At 34.3% G+C, this 20,807-nt stretch overlaps 1 protein-coding gene across 1 annotated transcript in view; it reads right to left on the reverse strand.

Annotated features, from left to right (window-relative positions):
• Positions 1 to 468: 468 nt before the first annotated feature.
• The window catches only part of cwc27 (CWC27 spliceosome associated cyclophilin), a 232,162-nt gene continuing 211,823 nt past the window's right edge, over positions 469 to 20,807 (reverse strand). Inside the window, exons 12-14 of the mRNA XM_039758683.1 lie at positions 20,167 to 20,267; positions 18,570 to 18,676; positions 469 to 4,678 (exon numbers count right to left, since the gene is read on the reverse strand). Coding sequence (XP_039614617.1) covers positions 4,516 to 4,678; positions 18,570 to 18,676; positions 20,167 to 20,267 — 371 coding nt within the window. The 3' untranslated portion in view covers positions 469 to 4,515. The remainder of the gene's footprint in view (positions 4,679 to 18,569; positions 18,677 to 20,166; positions 20,268 to 20,807) is intronic.

Below are 20,807 nucleotides of genomic sequence, written 5' to 3' on the forward strand. Positions count from 1 at the left end.
GGTGGGGGGATGGAATAGTAGGCTGCTTGCCTTTATCTGCACATTTACAGGACAAAAGACGCTGACAGAGAGGAGCGAAGGGATTTAAGGTGGGCCGTATTTACGAGTTTTTTGTATGCTTTGGTAATTCTAGTGTTAAGGCAACTGTATTCAAGAGATAGATTTTAAAATGGATCATGGGAAGTCACAAGATAAAGGTGGGGGCCCAGAAAGGATGAAACAGTGGGACAACTTAGCTATTTTTATCTGAATGAATTGGTGGACTGAATGGTCTCTTCTCGTTTGTCTAACAGCTCCACTCAGCAGCTGCTGCAGCACAAATTAAAAAAAAATGCAACAAAAAAATTTCTATGAAATAGTAAGCAGATAAAACAATTAGTATTGCAATTGTTTGATAATAGTGTTACGTTTTAATTTTTTGAAGAGGAGCAGAGATGTTTAAACAAGAGAGTGCTACCAACAGAAAGATGAATTTGTCATACAATTACTTTTTAATTAATGTGTACACATGTTCGGTAGATAAACCAATGGACTTTGACTGCACACTGTATACGCACAAATCATATGCATGTATAATAGTTCTTCATCCATCAGTTAGTCATGTTAATATTGTCCAAGATAATGAATAAAATAATTTGTTTAGAATATGTAAGAAAGAGCAGATAATAGAGAGAAATCCAGAGGACTTTGTTCCTGACGTGCTACTGTCAAACTCATATAGCATGATTTACACAATAACATACAGGCAGATATAAATGAGAGGCTAGCATGCCAGTCTTCATTAGTTTACATCTTGTAAATAATTTAAAAAATACAGTATTGAGCATTGTTATCTGTTCAAATGTCCCGGAACGCAAAATCAATTCCCAGGTGTAGTCAAACCAGAAATAGGTTTTAAGAATCAGCAAGGTACTATTTCCAGCTGCATCCTGGTTATGAGTTCAAGGGTTAAGAATGCAATTTGAAATCGCTGGGACCAAAAATTCCAGTGGCCACAGATATTCCTTCAAGCACCTGTTAGGCACGCTACCCATACAATAATACATATCATAAGACATGTAAAATATAACTAACTGATATGTTATCAATTATCAGACTTTTCCAATTAAACTATTTATTGACATTCAAAACCCTTCAACTAATATTAGGTTCATTGAGAATATGATTCCAGGGTATTCTTTATATGTCAGATAGTATTCTTCTATTTCGCAGAGAACTAGTCAATGCTTTTAAATACTGTCCTCTATTGCTCGCAGAGAATGTAACATCTTTTCAACAAGGACACACTCCAAACCTTTCCTAAAGGGTACCCCTGCCAGTAAACCTTTCTGGGCTCTTTAAACAAAGTTGACAACATTTTAAATAACTTTTCCTCAATCCAGCTATTTCAAACTGACTTGTTTGGAAAGACATGGTAAATCTGTGGGAACAGTGTAAGGTAATACAATTCAATAAAAAAGTACCCCTTTTGACTTTCCATAATGGCTGATTTTTCTTTTCATATTGAATGTTATCAGATGTTCATTTTTTTTTATCAAATCCAATCATCATTACCAATAACCAAACTGTGAAAAACTACTTACCAGAGTGTATTCTATCCAGCCAGGGTCTGATACGTGAATTCGTTATTAAACAGACATAAATAGGTTCATCCTTGGCCTATATGAATGCCAAAAATATCCTATAATATCATAATCTTCAGCTAAGGTAGATTTTCATCATTCAGATTTTAAAAGATATTCCTGAAAAGCACCATAACAATAATTTTGTGCCACTCAGGGTCTGTGAGTAATGTTCCAAGGTACTACAATGCCATAGTCAGATATTTATTGTAGCCTTGAAATACAGATGATATGGTACAAAACCAAGCCTGCCTCAGAATGGCTGTTGAGTAGCTTTAAATCATTTAGGTCTGACACCCATAATAAGATTCAAAAGAGTGCTATTCAAAAAAGGGATTTACCAGAGTGTAGCAGGCAAAAAACATTCATCTTGAAGAACAGCATGGAATCTCAAGTTAGCTGAAGTGCTGCTAGTTCTTCAAAACTTAAGGAATAGGAATTTTTATACGTGGTATTTCACACATTAAAATATTTTGGTCTGTCATGAAAACATGAATATTACTTTGAGAAGTGAGAAGAAATAATGTGGAACAGTCTATTGGAATTCAAAGAGTAAATGGAAATGTTGGACAACAGATGATGCAAAAACAAAGAAAAAGTTTCTAAATGGAAGCAGCTTGCAATGGGTGAATTGACCAAATTTCCTCCATAGTGATGTGAAAGACAAATCACTTAGGTAATGAAACACTTAATATTAGTACATGTCATAATATTTGTAAAACATAGTGCAGGAATATGCAAAGATATGAAATTTTGCACTGTCAAGGTTCGCCAAAATCTGCTCACCCTGTAGCTGCAAGAGTAAGAGCTCTGTTACATTAGCAGAGAGTATTTTGGAAAAAGGTACCCTGCCTAAAAGACAATGGAAAGTCAATGCGATAAGTACTTACTGTATTAAAAACCTATTACTTAGAAGAATGAAAAATCTAACAAAAGAATTACGTATTGGCTTCTTTAGTGCCCCACACAGTCATGGCATCATTAAGCAATGGATTAGATTACAATTTTTTTTCGACAGAATCGGATGAATTTCATCTAAAAAAAAAAATCAGCAACCCTTATCAGTTTTTGTGTGCATTTAACACATTTCTAAGCTTAATGTTCCCAATAGATAACATATTTGCCTCAATATAACTACTGTTCTAGTTGTGAAGGAGAACTTTTGTTACATGAATTTCTATGCAGTCATTTCAGGAAATATCATTCCATTTTCAAATGTATTTATTTAGTGCTGGGATTCAGGGTCTGTTCCAGCAGCATTGGACACAAGGCAGAATCCAATCTTGACTATGGCGTCAATACATTACAAGGCACACTCACAGTTAGAAACACAGTAATTTACATTGCCCAAATTTAGAGTTGTCAAAATATTAACATGTCTTTGGAATGTGTGATGAAAACTGTATTAACTCCATACTAGCAGTGCATGGGCTGTGATTTAAGCAAAGGACCCTGGAGCTGTAATACAGTAGCATCACTCAGTTCACAATTCTATCACCCCATTTTTGAAATTATTGAACATTATTTGCATATTATTACTATTGTACATTAAATGTATGCTCATTTGTAATGGGTGTATTCTCTGTGATTTAAAAAATGTATGTTAAGAGAACTGAAGTATTTTGTGCTAAAAAAAGCTTTGAGTCTTCATTATTTTGAAACAACAATAGTGAATATATGAAGGACCCTTTACCATCAGACAAAAACAAAGGTCAGTATACATTTTGGATTCAAGTTGAAAGAAAACATGCTACATAAGTTGTACTTTGCATATCACACAACTATAATTGCATTTTCCAGCTGCCGACAAAATTGCAGTTTGCAAACATTAAGAGATACTACTGTGCATCTTCCAGGTAAAATTACTTTGGTATTCATGCATTATGCTTGCTGTTTTTAAAAGAATGTGCTGCATTGTAATGTTGGCATAACACCATATGATTCATTAGTGTTAAATTGTTTCAAGGTTTTAAAGCTAATGGATTGTCGAAATTACCTAGAATAGTTAATTAGTAAAAAAAAACCTCTAAGAGAGTATTCCATATTTTCCCAACATTTTTCAAACTAAAAATTCTAATACCATGTCACAAAGTTCCAGAGACTATTGTGAGTGCCAACTCTGTAGTCAGTGCTGTAGTATCTGTAATATTTTCAATATGCCTAAGTAATAGTAATTAAAGACATTCAAAATGACATTTTTATTGGAAATCTTCATTTGTTAAATCATTTTGTATAGTTTTAAAATGTTTTCAATTAATTTTACATTTTCTAATCACTAAAGGGTTTCTCATGTCCAATTAAACTAAATGCATTTGACCATTTAACTCAGAAATATGACCAGACCAGAGGTTGAAGATGTACAAAAAACATTAAAATGTTGAAAAATATTTAGACATATATAAAATGTACCTGTAAATCAAAGTCTTCTCCCATTACTAACATGGATAAACCTTAATTATCCTATGCCAAAAAAATCTAAATTAGTTTACTGCTACTCAATTTAAGAAAATACATATCTTGTTCTACAGAATCCAGTCATTTTAGGACACAGCATTAAATAAATTAAAATAAATGCAGTCTGGCCACAAAGAAATTTCTAAGAAAGAACCTACTCTAAAATGTAAGTTCCGTTGAAGTTTGGCCCTGGGGGCTGTTTCAGTCAATAAGAACCAACAAACCTTTGGCTTGATGTCAGGAAGATCTATGAAGTCTTGAGGCTATTTAATTAAAAGTATAAACTTCTAAGAGAGCTGAGGTCTGCATCATTTTTGTTTCTTTAGTCCACAAAAAAGCTCCAGATAATTTGCACAAACAATAGATGGACAATTGCAGGCAAATATAATCAAAGCCACAGCTAATGGTTGCTGCGCTCCTACACATGTATAGCTTTAGCTCACTGCCGCTCTCTCTTCTCTCTCATTTTCTTCTTGCTCTCTTCTCTGCGCCTTTTGTTTACTGGGTTACGTGGGTCATAGATTTCAAATGTATCTTCATCTTGCACATTTGCATCTTTTACTTTTCTGGTTTGATCATCAAAATGAAGAACGTGGGACATCCTAAATGAAAAACAGAAGAATTTGAAAAATTTGCTAAACACTGCTGGGGGCAAAAAAAAAAAAGAACACAGAAAGCTTTGGGAATGTTAGCAGTAGTTTAGGGCAACTGCCACCAACAAAGGTTTATGAGAAAGCAGACCACACCTTAAGTGAAATGAAGTAACATGAGGTATTCATTGAAACATAAGCCAACATTTTTTCAAGTTTATTTATTAACCATTAATTTTAAATGTATACTGGATGTACAGGTGAGACATTAATAAGAAAGTTACCTTTCTCATAATTGGAACAGAAGAAAAAAAACAATAATGATTATCATGTACTTTGTTAACTTTTGAGTTTTATTTCCTTATTATCTAAGTACGTATCCATAAGAAATCTGCAAAAACTGATACACATTTATAAAGTAACTAATCAAATTATTTACCTTTCAAAATACAAGGTTTTAAGATCCATCAAACAACTTTTATTTATGAAGCTGAGTCAATGATATAGTGACAAATGCTTCACTTTGCAAGTAATCTGTGTAACCTGTTGAAAGTCGTACTTCAAGTTCAGCGATATTGTAAATGTACAATAAAGTGAATTTTCACATTTTTAGCAATTGTTCAGATCCTGATCTTTTTTTATTTTATCTGTTTAAAAATGTAACTTAAGTACAATGAGTTTTAACAGTTGCAAGTACATTCTAGACAAGGCTACAGTAAATGAAGAAAGAAGTCTTCTCTAAATTGTTACTGCAGCCAATAATCATGAAATCCATCTCTCTCATTTGAAAGGGAAGTCAAGGAAACAGCTGGAGAAAAGCCTGACAATCACCGCTGACAACTTAAAAATATTATGTGTCTAACTTTACAAGACAGGTATCATTACAAATAGTCCTTCTGAAGTAATGTAATGACACCTACTGGAAGAGTATACTACTGCACCAAGGGCCAAGAACAGCAATGTTATTTTTACACGTAATATTCGATACGGAATTGGTTTTTGTACTATATTAAAATAGCTTACCAATGAAGCTTTACAAAATGTGTAATTAAGTGGATACATTTGCAAGATGTTTGAGAAATGCATTTGAAATTATGTATGAAAAAAATGGAAATTTAATAACCAATGAGGCTTGAAAAATTGTTTAATCTGGAAAAGACAGAAAAAAATAACTTTCTAGGTAAAAAATTGTTTCCTTATAAATGCATGTGTGTATATGACAAAATATTTAAACACTTCCAAATGTATATTAAAGCTTTAAAGATGCATATACATTTTTAGCATTAAGCGTTCGTTCAAAAATAAAACAATGAATACTGCAGTGACTAAAATATGTCAGAAATTAGAAAAAGGATAATTTAAGTTAAAAGTAATCTAGATTTTTTTTTCAGCATGCAAGAATTTTGGTTCACTTTATTACAGAAAAAACATATCTCCTTCTCAAAGCTGCCACATTCACATACTGATTTCCCAGGAAAAATAAAAAGCAAGTGACTTTATTCAAATGGACAATGGACAGATTGACTCTTACAAAGCAGAAGGCCCATTACATCCATACACACAGCCTAAACAGAGCTCATCATAGTACTTTAAGCAGATGCAAGGAGGAATTTGTTTTGTTTTGTTTTTTTTTTAAAAAAACAATATTAACAGAATGGTGTAAAGAAGTCATGGGATAAAAAAGACATCAGAGAAAGACAGATTTCAAAAACAAAGTAAACTATAAATGTACAAAATATGTATGTAATTAATATAATATCAAAGTCATAGATAAAATGGGGTGGCACGGTGGGTAGCACTGCTGCCTCGCAGTTAGGGGACCCGGGTTCGCTTCCCTGGTCCTCCCTGCATGGAGTTTGCATGTTCTCCCCGTGACTGCATGGGTTTCCTCTGGGTACTCCCGTTTCCTTCCACAGTCCAAAGACATGCAGGTTAGGTGCACTGGCGATCCTAAATTGTCCCTAGTGTGTGCTTGGTGTGTGGGTGTGTATATGAGTGCCCTGTGGTGGGCTGGCACCCTGCCCGGGGTTTGTTTCCTGCCTTGCGCCCTGTGTTGGCTGGGATTGGCTCCAGCAGACCCCCGTGGCCCTGTGGTTGGGATATAGCGGGTTAGATAATGGATGGATGGATAAAATGTAAGGGAAGAATACAAAGAACAGTTTTCATATAACCATAAGTTAGCTCCATTCATGCAGCCAAGACTCATGAAGATAGTATGATGAAATACAACCAGTTTCAAATAAAGCAAAGAAAATTTGTCTGGGGTTTAAGAGAAAAATGTATCGGAAACATCAGCAGCTGCCTTCTTCAATCTGCTTAAGAACTATAAGTGACTGAAAAATCTCTTTCATAGAAAATGCGATACAACATAAAAGCAAAAAGCTAAAGTGGAGTAGATAAATAATAAGCAAGTGCAGACCACTCAAAGTCTGGACTTATGGTAAGGTTTGAAGCTGTTACTATCTAAGACCACCTGACCAGAAAATGAACGAAAATGTAAACACATGATGATGACCCAACACCATGAACTGCAATATCTAAAATATAAATATTATAGAAGCTTGACATTTGTGCTTCCATCCTTAATTGATATTACAGTCATACACCAAGACACCAAACCACATTTCACATATACTGAAAATAAATAAGTTTATACAAGCAGGAGATATGATAGTAGACCTGATGGCTACAAATAATAAATACCAGAGACAGCAGAAACAATATTTGACAAGTGTCAGTTAGTAAGAAACAAAAACAACTTTGTGATTATTGCTATGTGTCCCTAAATTAGAATGCAAACACCATACAATATTTGATCAGATCTGTAACGTAATTGCAATCTTATCACTCAACACTAGTCAGCTGGCAATTAGTGATTTTATAGTAAAGACCATAACTGACACATTCTGAGTTGAAAACAAAAAATATGTTTTAGAAAGTAGAGCAGGTTTAGCTCTTGACATCTGTTCAGGCTGTCACTTCTCCTCTAATTAAAAGAAACAAAATGTTTCATGTGACCGACACGGCAATTGTTTTTCATTAACTGAAGCCATTTACTGCCTGTATGATTGAGCACTGCATATCCAACCATCCATCTGTTTTTGAACTTTCTCATCTGTTAAAAAGCCCAATAGTCTATGCTAAATCCAACTATGGCACAACATAGAAGGCATCTTGAAGTTACTATTATAACAATTATAATATTTTAGAAGTATAGCTGAAGTTTGCAAAAAATGTAACTTATACATTAACTCACTAATCTAATACTCACATCTTTGGAATGTGAGAGGAAATCAAATGACCCTGAGAAATTCCAAGCAAATAAGGGGGAGAAGGTTGAATCTACCTATAGAGAGTGATCAGGCTACAATAAGAATCCATAACTTAGGAGATGTAATATCCGACAAGCACATATATTAACAATTTAAATTGTACATAAAGTTAGAAGTCATTTGGGGAATGATATATACTCTAAAAAAACACCAAGAAAACTACAGTAAAACAAATAGTGTTTCAGTTACAAAATATAATTTATAGCTATTTTCTCATACAATTGCTAAAAAAATGATAGATTTCCATTTTAGAAGAGAATCTGGTCTTTAACACTTTATATTTTTTTAGCTTTCATATATTTCACAAATGCATTTATTTATAATTGTGTTGCCCTATTGTAACACCAAAAAAGTAGGTCCTGTGAAAAGCCACTTTGACCAAATTACAGTCATCCTGAGCCTCAATTTACTTTAATCTATTCATAAAGGTTACAAATCACAAGGCAGATACTAAACAAATAAATAAGGCATATAACCATGATAAAATGAGGAAAAACAATTTGCAGAAGTCAACATGGAAAAAAAGGTAGTAAGTAGCAAAAACTGCATCCAAAAGACAGTGTGAATTTCCAAAAAAAGATCAGAGGGGTTGATAGCTTTACCAGGATGGATGTCTGCTTTAATAGTAAGGAAAAAATGGTCCATGACCGTCACCATGTGTCTTGATTTACCCTTCATATCATCGAACCTTCCTACTTAAATAGCCAACTTAGATTCATTGAGCCATATAAGATCAGCCAAACAATACCAAATTAAGAAGAAAAAAAATGACAAATGCACCATCAGTGTACAGTAAGGAAGCATAGCAACATAATTCACAAACTCTCTTAAACCAATTTACTTTTGCAGGGAGGTGGAGCATATCCTCACAATGCTGAGCACAAGAAAGGAACCAGGCACTAGTCCTGGACAGGCTGCCAGTTCATTGTAGGGTCAACTTAAGCATACAAAGGATAAATTCATACCAGCTCACTTACCCTGCATGTCTTGGGGCACACACGAGAAAAACTGAACTATACAGACATAGGCAGAAGATGCAAATTTGACAAAGGCAATATGCAGGTGAAAATCTGATTCCAGAGGACTGGGTCTACAGGAACAAAACATATATCTTCACCACTCTGCCTTGCTCAGATATCACAAAATGAAATAAACATATAACTCCAGTACACAATTATACGTATCAGTTTGCTTTCAGATTTAGATATTGCCGTTTGGTACGTAACCATATTATAGTCAATCCTAGACTACAGGCAGATTTTGAAAAAAGCCTGTGAAAAGCAAATCTTTAAATAAAACCTTAGTGGGTGGACGGCTAGGATGTTTGCTAGATAGCTTGTAAATAGTTTGTGCTTACAGGTTGTCTGCTATAGTTAATTATAAGCCTATACACATTACACCATTATCTCTTGTTGATTTATTTTTGTTACATGTTACTGCAGGTGAAACATTACAACTTACTTTTATATTTGTGTTCTTATTCAAATAGAATGATGCAGAAAACCTGTATGAAGGATCCTAACAGGAAGCATCATCAGTATAGACAAATCAAGTACTTAAGGTAACATCTCTAATGTTGCGGCAAAAAGCTAAATGCATTACTGTTGTTTTGTACCTGAAAAATAAAGCTGGGGGGATTTCTGTAAATACAACACCTTTGTCTAAGTCCTTTAACTCTCATGCTTTAATACATTCCAAAAGCTCTTCTGGGTTGTTTGTCATTGGAATGCCATTTCTAGTACCAGGTGTTATTTGTAAAATAAACCTCTTTGTTCTCAAAGGAATAAAGTCTCTCTTGGGAAACAAACCGTCATTTTAAAAAGCAGATTAGAGGAGTGGTTGATGAACAGTCTGGGTGAGTTTATGCTGCTGTGGTAAATTCACACTCATTAGTTTTTGAGATTACAATATATGACTAGTGCATACACACCTCTAGAAGTATGCACCACTTCTATTAATATTATTAAGAGTTTAAAGGCAACTTATTGGTATTGTTTTTCTATGATGTGGTATTCTCAGCATAAAAAGAAAAACACCATCTCTAACTGATAAACCTGAAACACACAGAAAACTGTTTACAATAATGAAAAATACTGAAAGACTATACCCTGAAGAAACAAGAGACAATGCTAAACAGAAAAAAAACTCACTCTTGGAATGATGAGTATAAAGGAGAAAAGCCTAAAAAATAAAACCTGAATTGTACAAGAAAGCAGAAACTGGTATGGTGTCAAAGATGCTTTTTCTAAACAAAATCCAGGGCTTTTTATTTAGATTTAATTGCTCCCAGGCTGAAATTAACCATGATGGACTTTATTTTAAACTAGGAGGCAAATAATGGTGGTGCAGAGGTGTGCCCTGGTGCCTTACTGCTATAGGACACTAGGTTTATTTCCTAGATGGTTACTGTCTATGTATAGTTTGCATGTTCTTCCTGTACTTGCTTAAGTTTTGCCATGGAAACACAGCTTTCCCACCAGATCCCAAAAAATGTGCAAGTTAGGTTAGCTGACTTCCCTTTAAGAATAATTTGTTAAGTGGTATAAGATAATGGATGGATCCATGAATGCTATTGCCTGCAGCAAGCCACAATAAGCTTTAGTTCATAATGTTATGCTCACTGATATTCAAATTATATTTTCATCTACCTGCTTAGAGTATAATGATGCAAAATACAACTGCACTCTTTTCACAATGAAAACTGTATCACAATGGAAATAAGTAAATGCATTTCACTATTTTAACAGCTATCTAGTATTAAAGAATAAACTAGTTCTCCCTCTGAAGATAACATAAAATAGAGCATATTTTTGACTGATAGAACAAGACATTCTTGAATTTAATTCAATTATACTGTTTTTCTTATGAGTCAGAGTAAAACGCAGAAGGTCTACATGTCTAAATCTGGTACAGAAAGAGATAAAAGAATAGATATGGGAATGACGCATATCTGCTGTTATCTGTGGTTCACGCTATATATATATATATATATATATATATATATATATATATATATATATATATATATATATATATATATATATATATATATATATATATATATATATTTCCATTTAGGTTATCTAAAATGAACCGAGGTCAAGACTGTAATTGTGACTGATGTCATTAGGCACACCTGCCTCACTAGGCCACATGTTTTCAAATTGTGCCACACTCAGACTTTATACTGTTTAAAACAGTACTGGAATAAAACTGTGCAGTAAAAAGAGCTATTGTGATATCTTACACTATTTCACTCTTGTTCCCTTATGTTATTCAAATGGAAAAATTCAAATCCTCCCACTCTAAATAGAGTGGAGAAAAGGATATCCTATTCTATTTAAAATTATAAAAATGTAAATTTTTCTACCAAAGCAGCTGTCCAAAAGCAACACATTATTAATGTTTTCTCCCAGTCATCCATACTTATACTGTACTAACACAGACAGCAATGTAAGCAGCTTGTAGACAAATACTAGGCTAAAAGTTGTAAGTAACATGGTAGACACAGAAAAAAAATGTTAATAGTTGTCAAGTACTACTACATTACCTTGGAAAAATCAATCTTAAACTACAAAGAGAGCACCATAAAGTTGAGTGTAAATGGAAAACTGTTAACAATGATTTATGAAAGGTAAGAAAGTGTAGCTGCATCTTTTCCAGGTTCCTAGAACTGAAGAGCAACTGAACTGGCAAGGTAGGATACAGCATGGGTCAAACGCATAAAAAAGAAATACCTCAGTCCAATAAAATTCCTTTTGGTTTAGTGAATATTTAAAAAGGAAGAAATCACAAAAAATCAGGAAAAAATTATTACACACACACAAAAATAAAGGCAAAAAGGAACAAAATAGTATTTTTTCTCTGTTTCATTACAATCTTAGATTTCTTGTGTTAAACTTCATTTACTTTTTATACTATAAGGTTGTGTTATTTCTTAATGGCAAATGCAATGTATGGTTTGAAACTGTTTGCCCGGGAAAGCAACGGATGCAAATTCTGAATGCAAAAAACTCGAAGATAGACTTGCTGCACTGGAAGATGGATGCAGAAGGAATAATATTAGAACTGAAGGTCCCCCAGAGAATTGTGAAAGTCCAAAGTCCATTATCCAGGACACCACAGGATCATCCACATGCTGTGGATGTGAGCTTACTGGAAGCATTGGAAAAATAAAAAAAACATAATCCTCAACAGTACTGTCAGCTCCGCGGTGGGCTGGCGTCCTGCCTGGGGTTTGTTTCCTGCCTTGCGCCCTGTGTTGGCTGGGATTCGCTCCAGCAGACCCCCGTGACCCTGTAGTTAGGATATAGCGGGTTGGATAATGGATGGATGGAGTACTGCCAGCTTTGTCCAGATGAAAAGAAGTCTTGTGGAGCAAATGGATACTTGTAGTTATTAGGTGAAGATGGCCTGGTTTCTTTGGAACTAGAAACATGCAAGTTGTTTTTAACAGCAGCAGCACTTTCTGGATCCTTAAGAACAGACTGAACAGGCGATACAGGATATCACACAGGTGTTCAGCAAAGGCCTCCCAGTTGTCTCTTTACTTGGTCTTCAGTTATGGACAGCCCATACTGATGGTCAGAGGTGGACTCATTACTGGCCAATCAGTTGATGTGTCAGGAGTTGTTGATGTAGTAGGGATGGCGTGGGTATAGTAGTCATTGAAAGAAGGTGGTAGTGGGAGGGGAAATCTATTAAAAAATTGGTTCAGGGAATTAGCTTTGTCCAAAATTCCTTCTAGCATGTGAGCCATGGATTGCTTGGGCCCAGTATTTATGCCCAATCCTTTCCAGACATTTTTCATGTTATTCTGAGTAACTCTGTTTTCTGTTTTAGCTTTGTAAATTTCTCTTTATTCAGCTTCTGTAAAAACTTATATTTCCCCCTGGGGAGAAACAGTTAGTTAATTTAATGTAAAAATGCTGTTCTTGAAAAGTATCAGTTGAGCTTTACACCTAACCACTGCACAGAAACCTTTCTGGTCAAAAGGTTAATGACTTAGGCTAAAGGCTGATGTAAATAACATTACAGGCCTTGTTGTGTTAGACTTGAGCCCTGTATTTGATACTACAGACAATAACATTCTTATTTGCCACCTTAGAAGTCATTTGGAGGTCATTTATTAGTCAATGCTCCAGTTCTATGATAGGTAAAGAATGAAGCATTGTATTGTGAATAAACCACAGAAATGTGCGTTCTCGCAGGTTCACTTCTGCAGGCCGAGCAATCATAAAAATAAAACTCTTTATTTATTTATTTTTTGAAGAGAATGGACTTTTCACCTTGTATCCAGCAAACAGCGCTAGCTCCCTGGGAATGAGTTATTTCGTGATTGCAGCAGGTTACATAACCCGAATCTATATGGATATATATTTCCCAGTTGTGTCTATCTGTCTTGTCTTATAATGCTTGCCCAGCAGTTCTATATGGTGAACCCCTGTGCTAAATCTTGCTCTGTGTCCACTATGCATGTGTGTAGAAAAAGCAGATTTATAAGATATATTTGCACAGAGTACAGTGATATATTAAACATATACTCTTATTACAGACCTTACAGTGATCCTTTGAGAAGAGTGTTAAGTATTCATTTCTGTGGAAGACCTGAATGTGAAACATCACTGATTTTGAGGTTTGATTGACATTTTTTTCCAGTGGGGTATAAGGGGGACTGAACTGGATGCAACCCCCCTGCTGCTTACAGTCAGCCAATTTCTCCTGTTGGTGGCCCTTGCAGTAGTGCACCAATTTTAACTGTGTGGTACATCAATTTTTGAATTACAGTGCAGGTGTTATTGGGGTACAAAGCTTGTTGACTGTGGTTAGTGGTGTGCCAGCACCTGTTGCTTCACAGAGGTCTACAATCCCCTTGATCGCTGATTGTGTGTCATTTCCTTTTTAGGTTTATGCTTCACGAGAAACCCCAAACCTCGGATTGTCAACCAAATGTCTAAGCTTCACAGGGGACACATTAACAAGGCTATTGAAATTTATAATAGTAAACTGCTCAAAATTTAAATTTTATGTACAGAGTTAAAAGCTTATTTTTTGAGTTCAGTTTGCTCAGCCACAATACTGTATGTGGTTCAACTTGTGCTTCAAAAAATTAGAAGTCTAACTTCTCCATTTTCAAATATAATATTGTTTTTGTAGGGGGTGTGAACATAAGCATTTTGTAATGGTGTATTGCATTAAAAAGGTTGGGAACTCCTGTTTTATATGCTTCCATTATGTTTAATATAAGATAAATTAACACAACTATGCAGGTATACCTACTGTATCTATATGCCAATGACCCTGAGACAATCAACTACCTGATTGACCACCTTATTATCATTACAGAATAGATAAGCAATGCTTTCCTTAAATTAAATCAGGAAAAATCTGAAGCTTCAGTTATTGGATGCATTATAAAAATGATGGATCTTGGGGAAAAACATGATTATTAAGCTCTGCAATTTAATCCAGAATTAAGAATCTAGGCATTAATATGGATTCAGACCTATATGACAGTTTAAATCCCATAATAACTATAGTATGAAGACTCATTTTCATTTGTGAAACATAGCATAAGTTTAATCTTTTACATCATTACAAGAAACTGAAAAATGAACCCATCATTTTTTAGCTAACTAGATTACCGTATTGTTATGTTTCTATCCGTAGTGACAGAAAAACATACATTGGCTATAGCCAGAATCTTAACCAAAAAGAGAACATCTGAAGGAATGTATCCTGTATTAACATCATTACACTGCATGTCTCAGTTCTTTTATGATTTACTTTAAAATACTGTACAGTATTTCAAATTTTCTAAAAAGCTCTGAACAATCTTTCATCCTCCTTTATTCCATACTACCTGTCTCTATACTGTACATACTAAGCTGTTATCTTAAATTTTCAAACACTGGCTTATTCCAAGAGTGAAACATAAAAGAACTAGTAACTCAGTTTTTAAAACACAATTTTGTAATTTGGCATTTTCATAATTAATTTAAATTAGGGCTGTTGTTAAATGAATTTATTTGAGATTAATCACACAATTACAAATTTTTAATCAAAATTAACTTTGTATTAATTGCAATTTATTTTATTTCCTTCAAGTATATTTAAAGTGCTTCTATAGGGTGGTCCGATCTAATTATGCAATTTTCATTACGCTATAACTTATTAAGTTTATTACAAAGAAAATCACCCGAAAAATCCCCGGACCATTGAGAAGTGTGTGAACAGACGACACGAAGAATCGTCTTAGCGCCGAACTGGAATCGTCTTCGCATAAATCAAAGTCATCCAGACGATATGGATCTGCATAATTAGATCTGGACCTCCCTGTATAAAGCAGAAGTAACTCAGTGATTAATTTTAAAAACAAAACAATTTTAATAATCACTTGCCTATGCATACTAAATTATTTCAGTTAGTTTGTCAAAACGTTTTGTGCAGCAGAAATAACTGAATAAACAGTGAAACACTAATCAGTCAACAGCTCAAAGTAAGTTGTTTTTTTTTTTAGTTTGAGTCACATCACAATGCAAATTAGTCTAGAACTTTGGTTCTGTCAATAAGTCTTTAAAATGACATAAAGATGAAAAATAGGACATTATTGGTTTTCTCACTATTTATTAAGCCAGTTGCTTAAGCTTACCAGTTTACTTGCATGAGTTGTTCCAAGGGATCATATCCAGATACAGAAAAAAAAATGTTTACAAAACCAGTGTTGGGAAGCATTATTTAAAAAATAGTTAAGTTACTCATTACTTACAAAAAAGTAACTAAATATGTTAATTTTCCTTTGCATCCTTCTTTTGCTGTTTTTCACTGGGTTATTGCCAGTTACTAACAAGCAGTGTTATGCAAAAAAGTTGCCTTATGTTATAGCTTACTAGGGGGCTTCGCTCGTCATTCCTGCCAGCAACTTTGCATCTCTGTTACTCGCGTATGTAGATTTTACTTTCACCAAACAACAAAACTTTTAATTCTCACGGATAGGCCTCTTCGTTGGGAAGAAACACTACTTTTCCCTGATGACAACATGAATTAGACAATCTACAACTCTCCAACTTGACGAGTTTAAAGCCTAAGAATACCTACATACTTCTGTCATATCACCTATATCCATATATTCAATCTCTTTTCGCTTTTATCTTTTTATCAATATCGCATTGAATTTTGATTTCGTGTTTGGAATTACATCGTGACAACGCAACATATATCTGCCCGTGAGTTAATATCGTTTCTTTCCTTCTACAAGAATTGTGTCTGACAATAGCATTCACACAAATGAGAAATGACTGAAATGTGTGTGTGGTTATGTGGGCAGGACTTTTCCAAAGCTCTTTGCATAAGCTCTTGTCTCACGGGGCTTGAAATTTTCTCTTGCGGGATTTCACTTTCACCAAACAACAAATCTTTTAATTCTCGCTGATATGCCTCTTCATTGGGAAGAAACACTACTTTTTTTTTTCCCAGATGGCAACACAAATTAGACGAACTACAAGTCTCCAACTTAAAAGTTTAAATCCAAACAATATATTCGATCTCTTTTCGCTGTTCCATTATTTCACTGAATAATAATTTCCGTTTGTTTGCTCCATTGCAATCTTTACTATCCTTATTTAAGACTTTCAAATTTTCGGACTTCCATTATCATTAACCTGCTCTACATGTGTACTGCGCCAAAGTTTTTGAATTCTTTACGACATTCTACTTTGTCATCTACTCTTTGTTTTTTTATTTCCGGCCCCGGGTGTGTTTAAATCTCTTTAGAACAAACACTTGTCTCATGGGACGTGAAAGTGTCCGAGAAAATCACGTCTCATCTCCTTCCAGAGAGATCTGATATACCTATTAAGTGACAAATCTTCTTTTACTGGATATGGAAGAACATACACAGAGTACCAACGGTATTAAATTTAGTACGAAAATAACACAACATTGTACAGTTTGAAAAGAAATTTTAATTTTTCATCTGAGTGAAGATATTTTGTTAAAAAATAGTTTATAAAGAATCTAAATAATTTTAGTTTAGATTTCCGATTAAAAAAAAAAAAAACTTAGATCTTTTGTTGCTTGCAACAGGATGCATGAATTAGAGGTACTTGTACTAAATTCATTGTGAGAAAACTGTATCAAATAATTTTGCCAGGTTGAACAAGAACTGTGCATTTTCCATAGCAATGGCATTAATGCCAGCAAGTTTCTGAATTGAGATTTGTATGTCCAAATCAATTAAAATCGTAAGTACCCAAAAAAATTAAAATGTTGAAATTTCAAAAGCATCATAGTACAAAGTAAAGGGTTCTGAGTTAGTGAATTATAAAAAAAATCTTCTTTATTTTTATCTTATCAGACATTTAAATTGATAAGCAAGTACATCTCATTTATTTTAGCCTTTAAAATTGTGACAACAAAAATAAGAAAACTGAAATTGTATGTGACATTAAATCCACAGTATATGACTGTAAATCAAGGCACAAAAATGTAAATCTTAATTTTTACTCTGAGGCAATGTTGCCAATTACAGTAAGTTCTGGTAACTGCAGAAAAAAAACAGCATTTCTATAATAAATTGTGCACTTACTGTATGACAAAAGACCCATCCAGTATCTCATTACAATATTTTACCATTAAGAATTGCTGGATGCAGATTGTTTTTTTTTCTTTTTTCATACACACAACAGAATGGTTTAAGGGCAACTCTTGTTCATTATTAACGATGGTGAACGCTTCATTGATGTCCAAAAATAAAAGACATAGCTTTGATACAATCTTTCCCTCTTTTTTGTTGACTTCAGCTGCATAACTGGATGGAGCTGGAAAAAATTCCCGTAATCATTTGGAAGAAAGGTAGAGTTTCCTCCTATTATTGTTGATTTTGTTAAACTGCCTTTAGTGATAAATTCCTTTTTGCAATATGCATGTTCCTGTTAGACAAATGCATACATTTCTGAAAATATACATTATTCATTGTACTGTATTTTTTCACTTTTTTTTTTTGGAATTGAAGAATTCTATCACTTGTCAAAATGGCATAGCATAGCATTGTGTTCTGCTTGCAAATTTCAAATTGATGACCAAGACAAACATCACCACTGAAATTAGACATGAGTTAAATTAACACTAGAATCCCTGAACACATCATGTATATTTTCATAGCGATTCTGGTGTTAAATGTTCTTATGTTAGAATGGTCTTCCTACAATTTATACCCAGGAAGCCTGAGCTGTTTAGGTTAAAATCTACTTATGAATGAAAGTGAATCATCATGACAAGAAATTAATCAGTATACATACAGAAATGTTAAATGTACTTACAATAAATGTATTAATAATACACACACACTATAAATTATATAACATGAGGATATATGAAATGATATGTAGGTTTCAAAATATAGGCTGAAGTGAGGTGAACATTAACGGGCAACCACAAAGCAGACATATCCTAAAATATTTCTTGCAGAAAGAAACATCTTGATCATTAGATAAGGATATACATCTACATGTTTTGCTTTGCTTTCATAATTTTCATTGATCAATCAAAGAAAAATTCATACAAACACTTACCATCCCTTGTCATCATCATCGTTTACCAGTTCTTCAGCATCCTTTTCTGGAGCTTCAGTGATAGCACTTGAAAGTTTATTCTTAAAACGGTCTAAAAGTGCAAGTGTCTGCAAAAGATATAATAGATTTTAAAATTTGAAATTAGCTACTAGTTTGCATATTGTTTTAGGTATTTTGGGTAAGTAATAGTTATCGTTTAAAATTACTTTACATTTACACACATACTTAATTTAATATTGTACATCTGATTTATAAGGAAGAATATAATGTGGTTAGGATGGTAGAGAGAGCAAGTGCAACCTATGAAAAGAAGTTGTGACTGTCCTAAATCTATTGCATTATCAAACAGTGAAAATCTGACAATAAACCTCTTTCCTTCCTTTAAAAACAAGATGCTTTACATAAGACACTGGATCATGGAGCAGCAGAATTTCTCAGGATGCATTCCTTAAGCCAAAACTGAATCAAATTAGAACTCACATCATAACTGAGGGGCGGCACGGTGGCGCAGTGGTAGCGCTGCTGCCTCGCAGTAAGGAGACCCAGGTTCGCTTCCTGGGTCCTCTCTGCGTGGAGTTTGCATGTTCTCCCTGTGTCTGCGTGGGTTTCCTCCCACAGTCCAAAGACATGCAGGTTAGGTGGATTGGCAATTCTAAATTGGTCCTAGTGTGTGCTTGGTGTGTGGGTGTGTTTGTGTGTGTCCTGCGGTGGGTTGGCACCCTGACTGGGATTGGTTCCTGCCTTGTGCCCTGTGTTGGCTGGGATTGGCTCCAGCAGACCCCCGTGACCCTGTATTCGGATTCAGCGGGTTGGAAAATGGATGGATGGATGGATGGATCATAACTGAGTCAAAGGACCAGCATCAATAAATCTAAGCTTTTCTATTTCTACTTTTTAACCTCTAGTACATTCCCTGAAACTATTTCATAATCATCTTTAAACAAACACAAACCTTGGCATTGTCATCCTGTAGCTTGTAGATTATCTCACTTACTGAACATGAATATTTCACCTGTTCCTTTGCATTTTATTTCATTTGCACATTCAGCCCATGTGCCACTTAATATGATTTTTCCCATCATTCTGCTCATATTCCAAAAACCTCACCTACGCATCTCTCTTACTTACTACTTCTTCTTCTTCACCTCTTCTGCATCCAGAACAGCACTTATAACAGTGCTAAACCTTGGTTACACAAGTTTATGTATAGACAGATGAGCACAGAATAATTTGGGGTGTATTCTATTCATGATTTCTAATTCAAGAATATCACAGCAGATTTTCTTTTTAAGGTTAGATGCCTGTCCTGCCCCAGAAAAATTAAGTAATTGCTTGTAAAATGTAAAAGGAGTGGTAACTATTTATTATAAAACACAATAAAAAAGAAGGCAAGTAACTAAAACAAAAGTTACCTGGTTGAATAGCACTTGTACAATTACGTAGAAGATAACCACATCACCAAACAGCACATATAAGGCTTTCATACTTGAAACTTCACAATTTTTGCTTACACATACATTCCTAAATATACATGTAATTTATATTTGCCAAAAAAAGGAAAATAACACTGAACACACTACAGTACATAAACTCTCACCTGCTCCTCCCGACTGGATCCTTTTTGCTTTCGTTTTCGTATTTCAGTGTACTTTTTTCTTTCCTCCAAATATTCTGAAACTGCAGGGTTGGAAGCTTTAGCTACAAAAGGAAGAATAAGATAAAATTACCGGATATCATAAAACATGCTACAAACCTTTAAAGAGTCACATACTATTTATTGTCTGAAAAAGAAGGAAAAAGTGCACCAACTTGTACTTAACATGGAAAAAAGGTATGTCTATAGATCATCAAAATACATTGGACTTTCCATCTTAAATCCATTATCTACAACAGTGATCAAAGGTGAGTGATGCCTAATGATGTAACAGAGTTACAGCATTAACAAGTGCTAGTTATAATATAACTGTTTTACTTGATAACTATCTAGCACTCTTAAAACCTATTAAGAAAATCCAAGAAATGTAAATAAAAAAAATTCTCACTTTAAATACATTTCTCTTATAAGGTTTACCTGTATTTATGTAGTAGGAAAACTAAAAAAGCAACTTTCTGCACTGGCTAAGAAGCTAAAATTTGAATTTCACCATAAATCTGACTGCTGAACCAGCTTAATTTAATTTTGAATTTGTAGGGAGTTGGAGCCTGCTGCAGTACTGAGTGCAAAAGGGTCCCAGTCCA

The sequence above is a fragment of the Polypterus senegalus genome, chromosome 7, assembly GCF_016835505.1.
Source record: "Polypterus senegalus isolate Bchr_013 chromosome 7, ASM1683550v1, whole genome shotgun sequence".
Lineage (NCBI taxonomy): Eukaryota > Metazoa > Chordata > Cladistia > Polypteriformes > Polypteridae > Polypterus > Polypterus senegalus.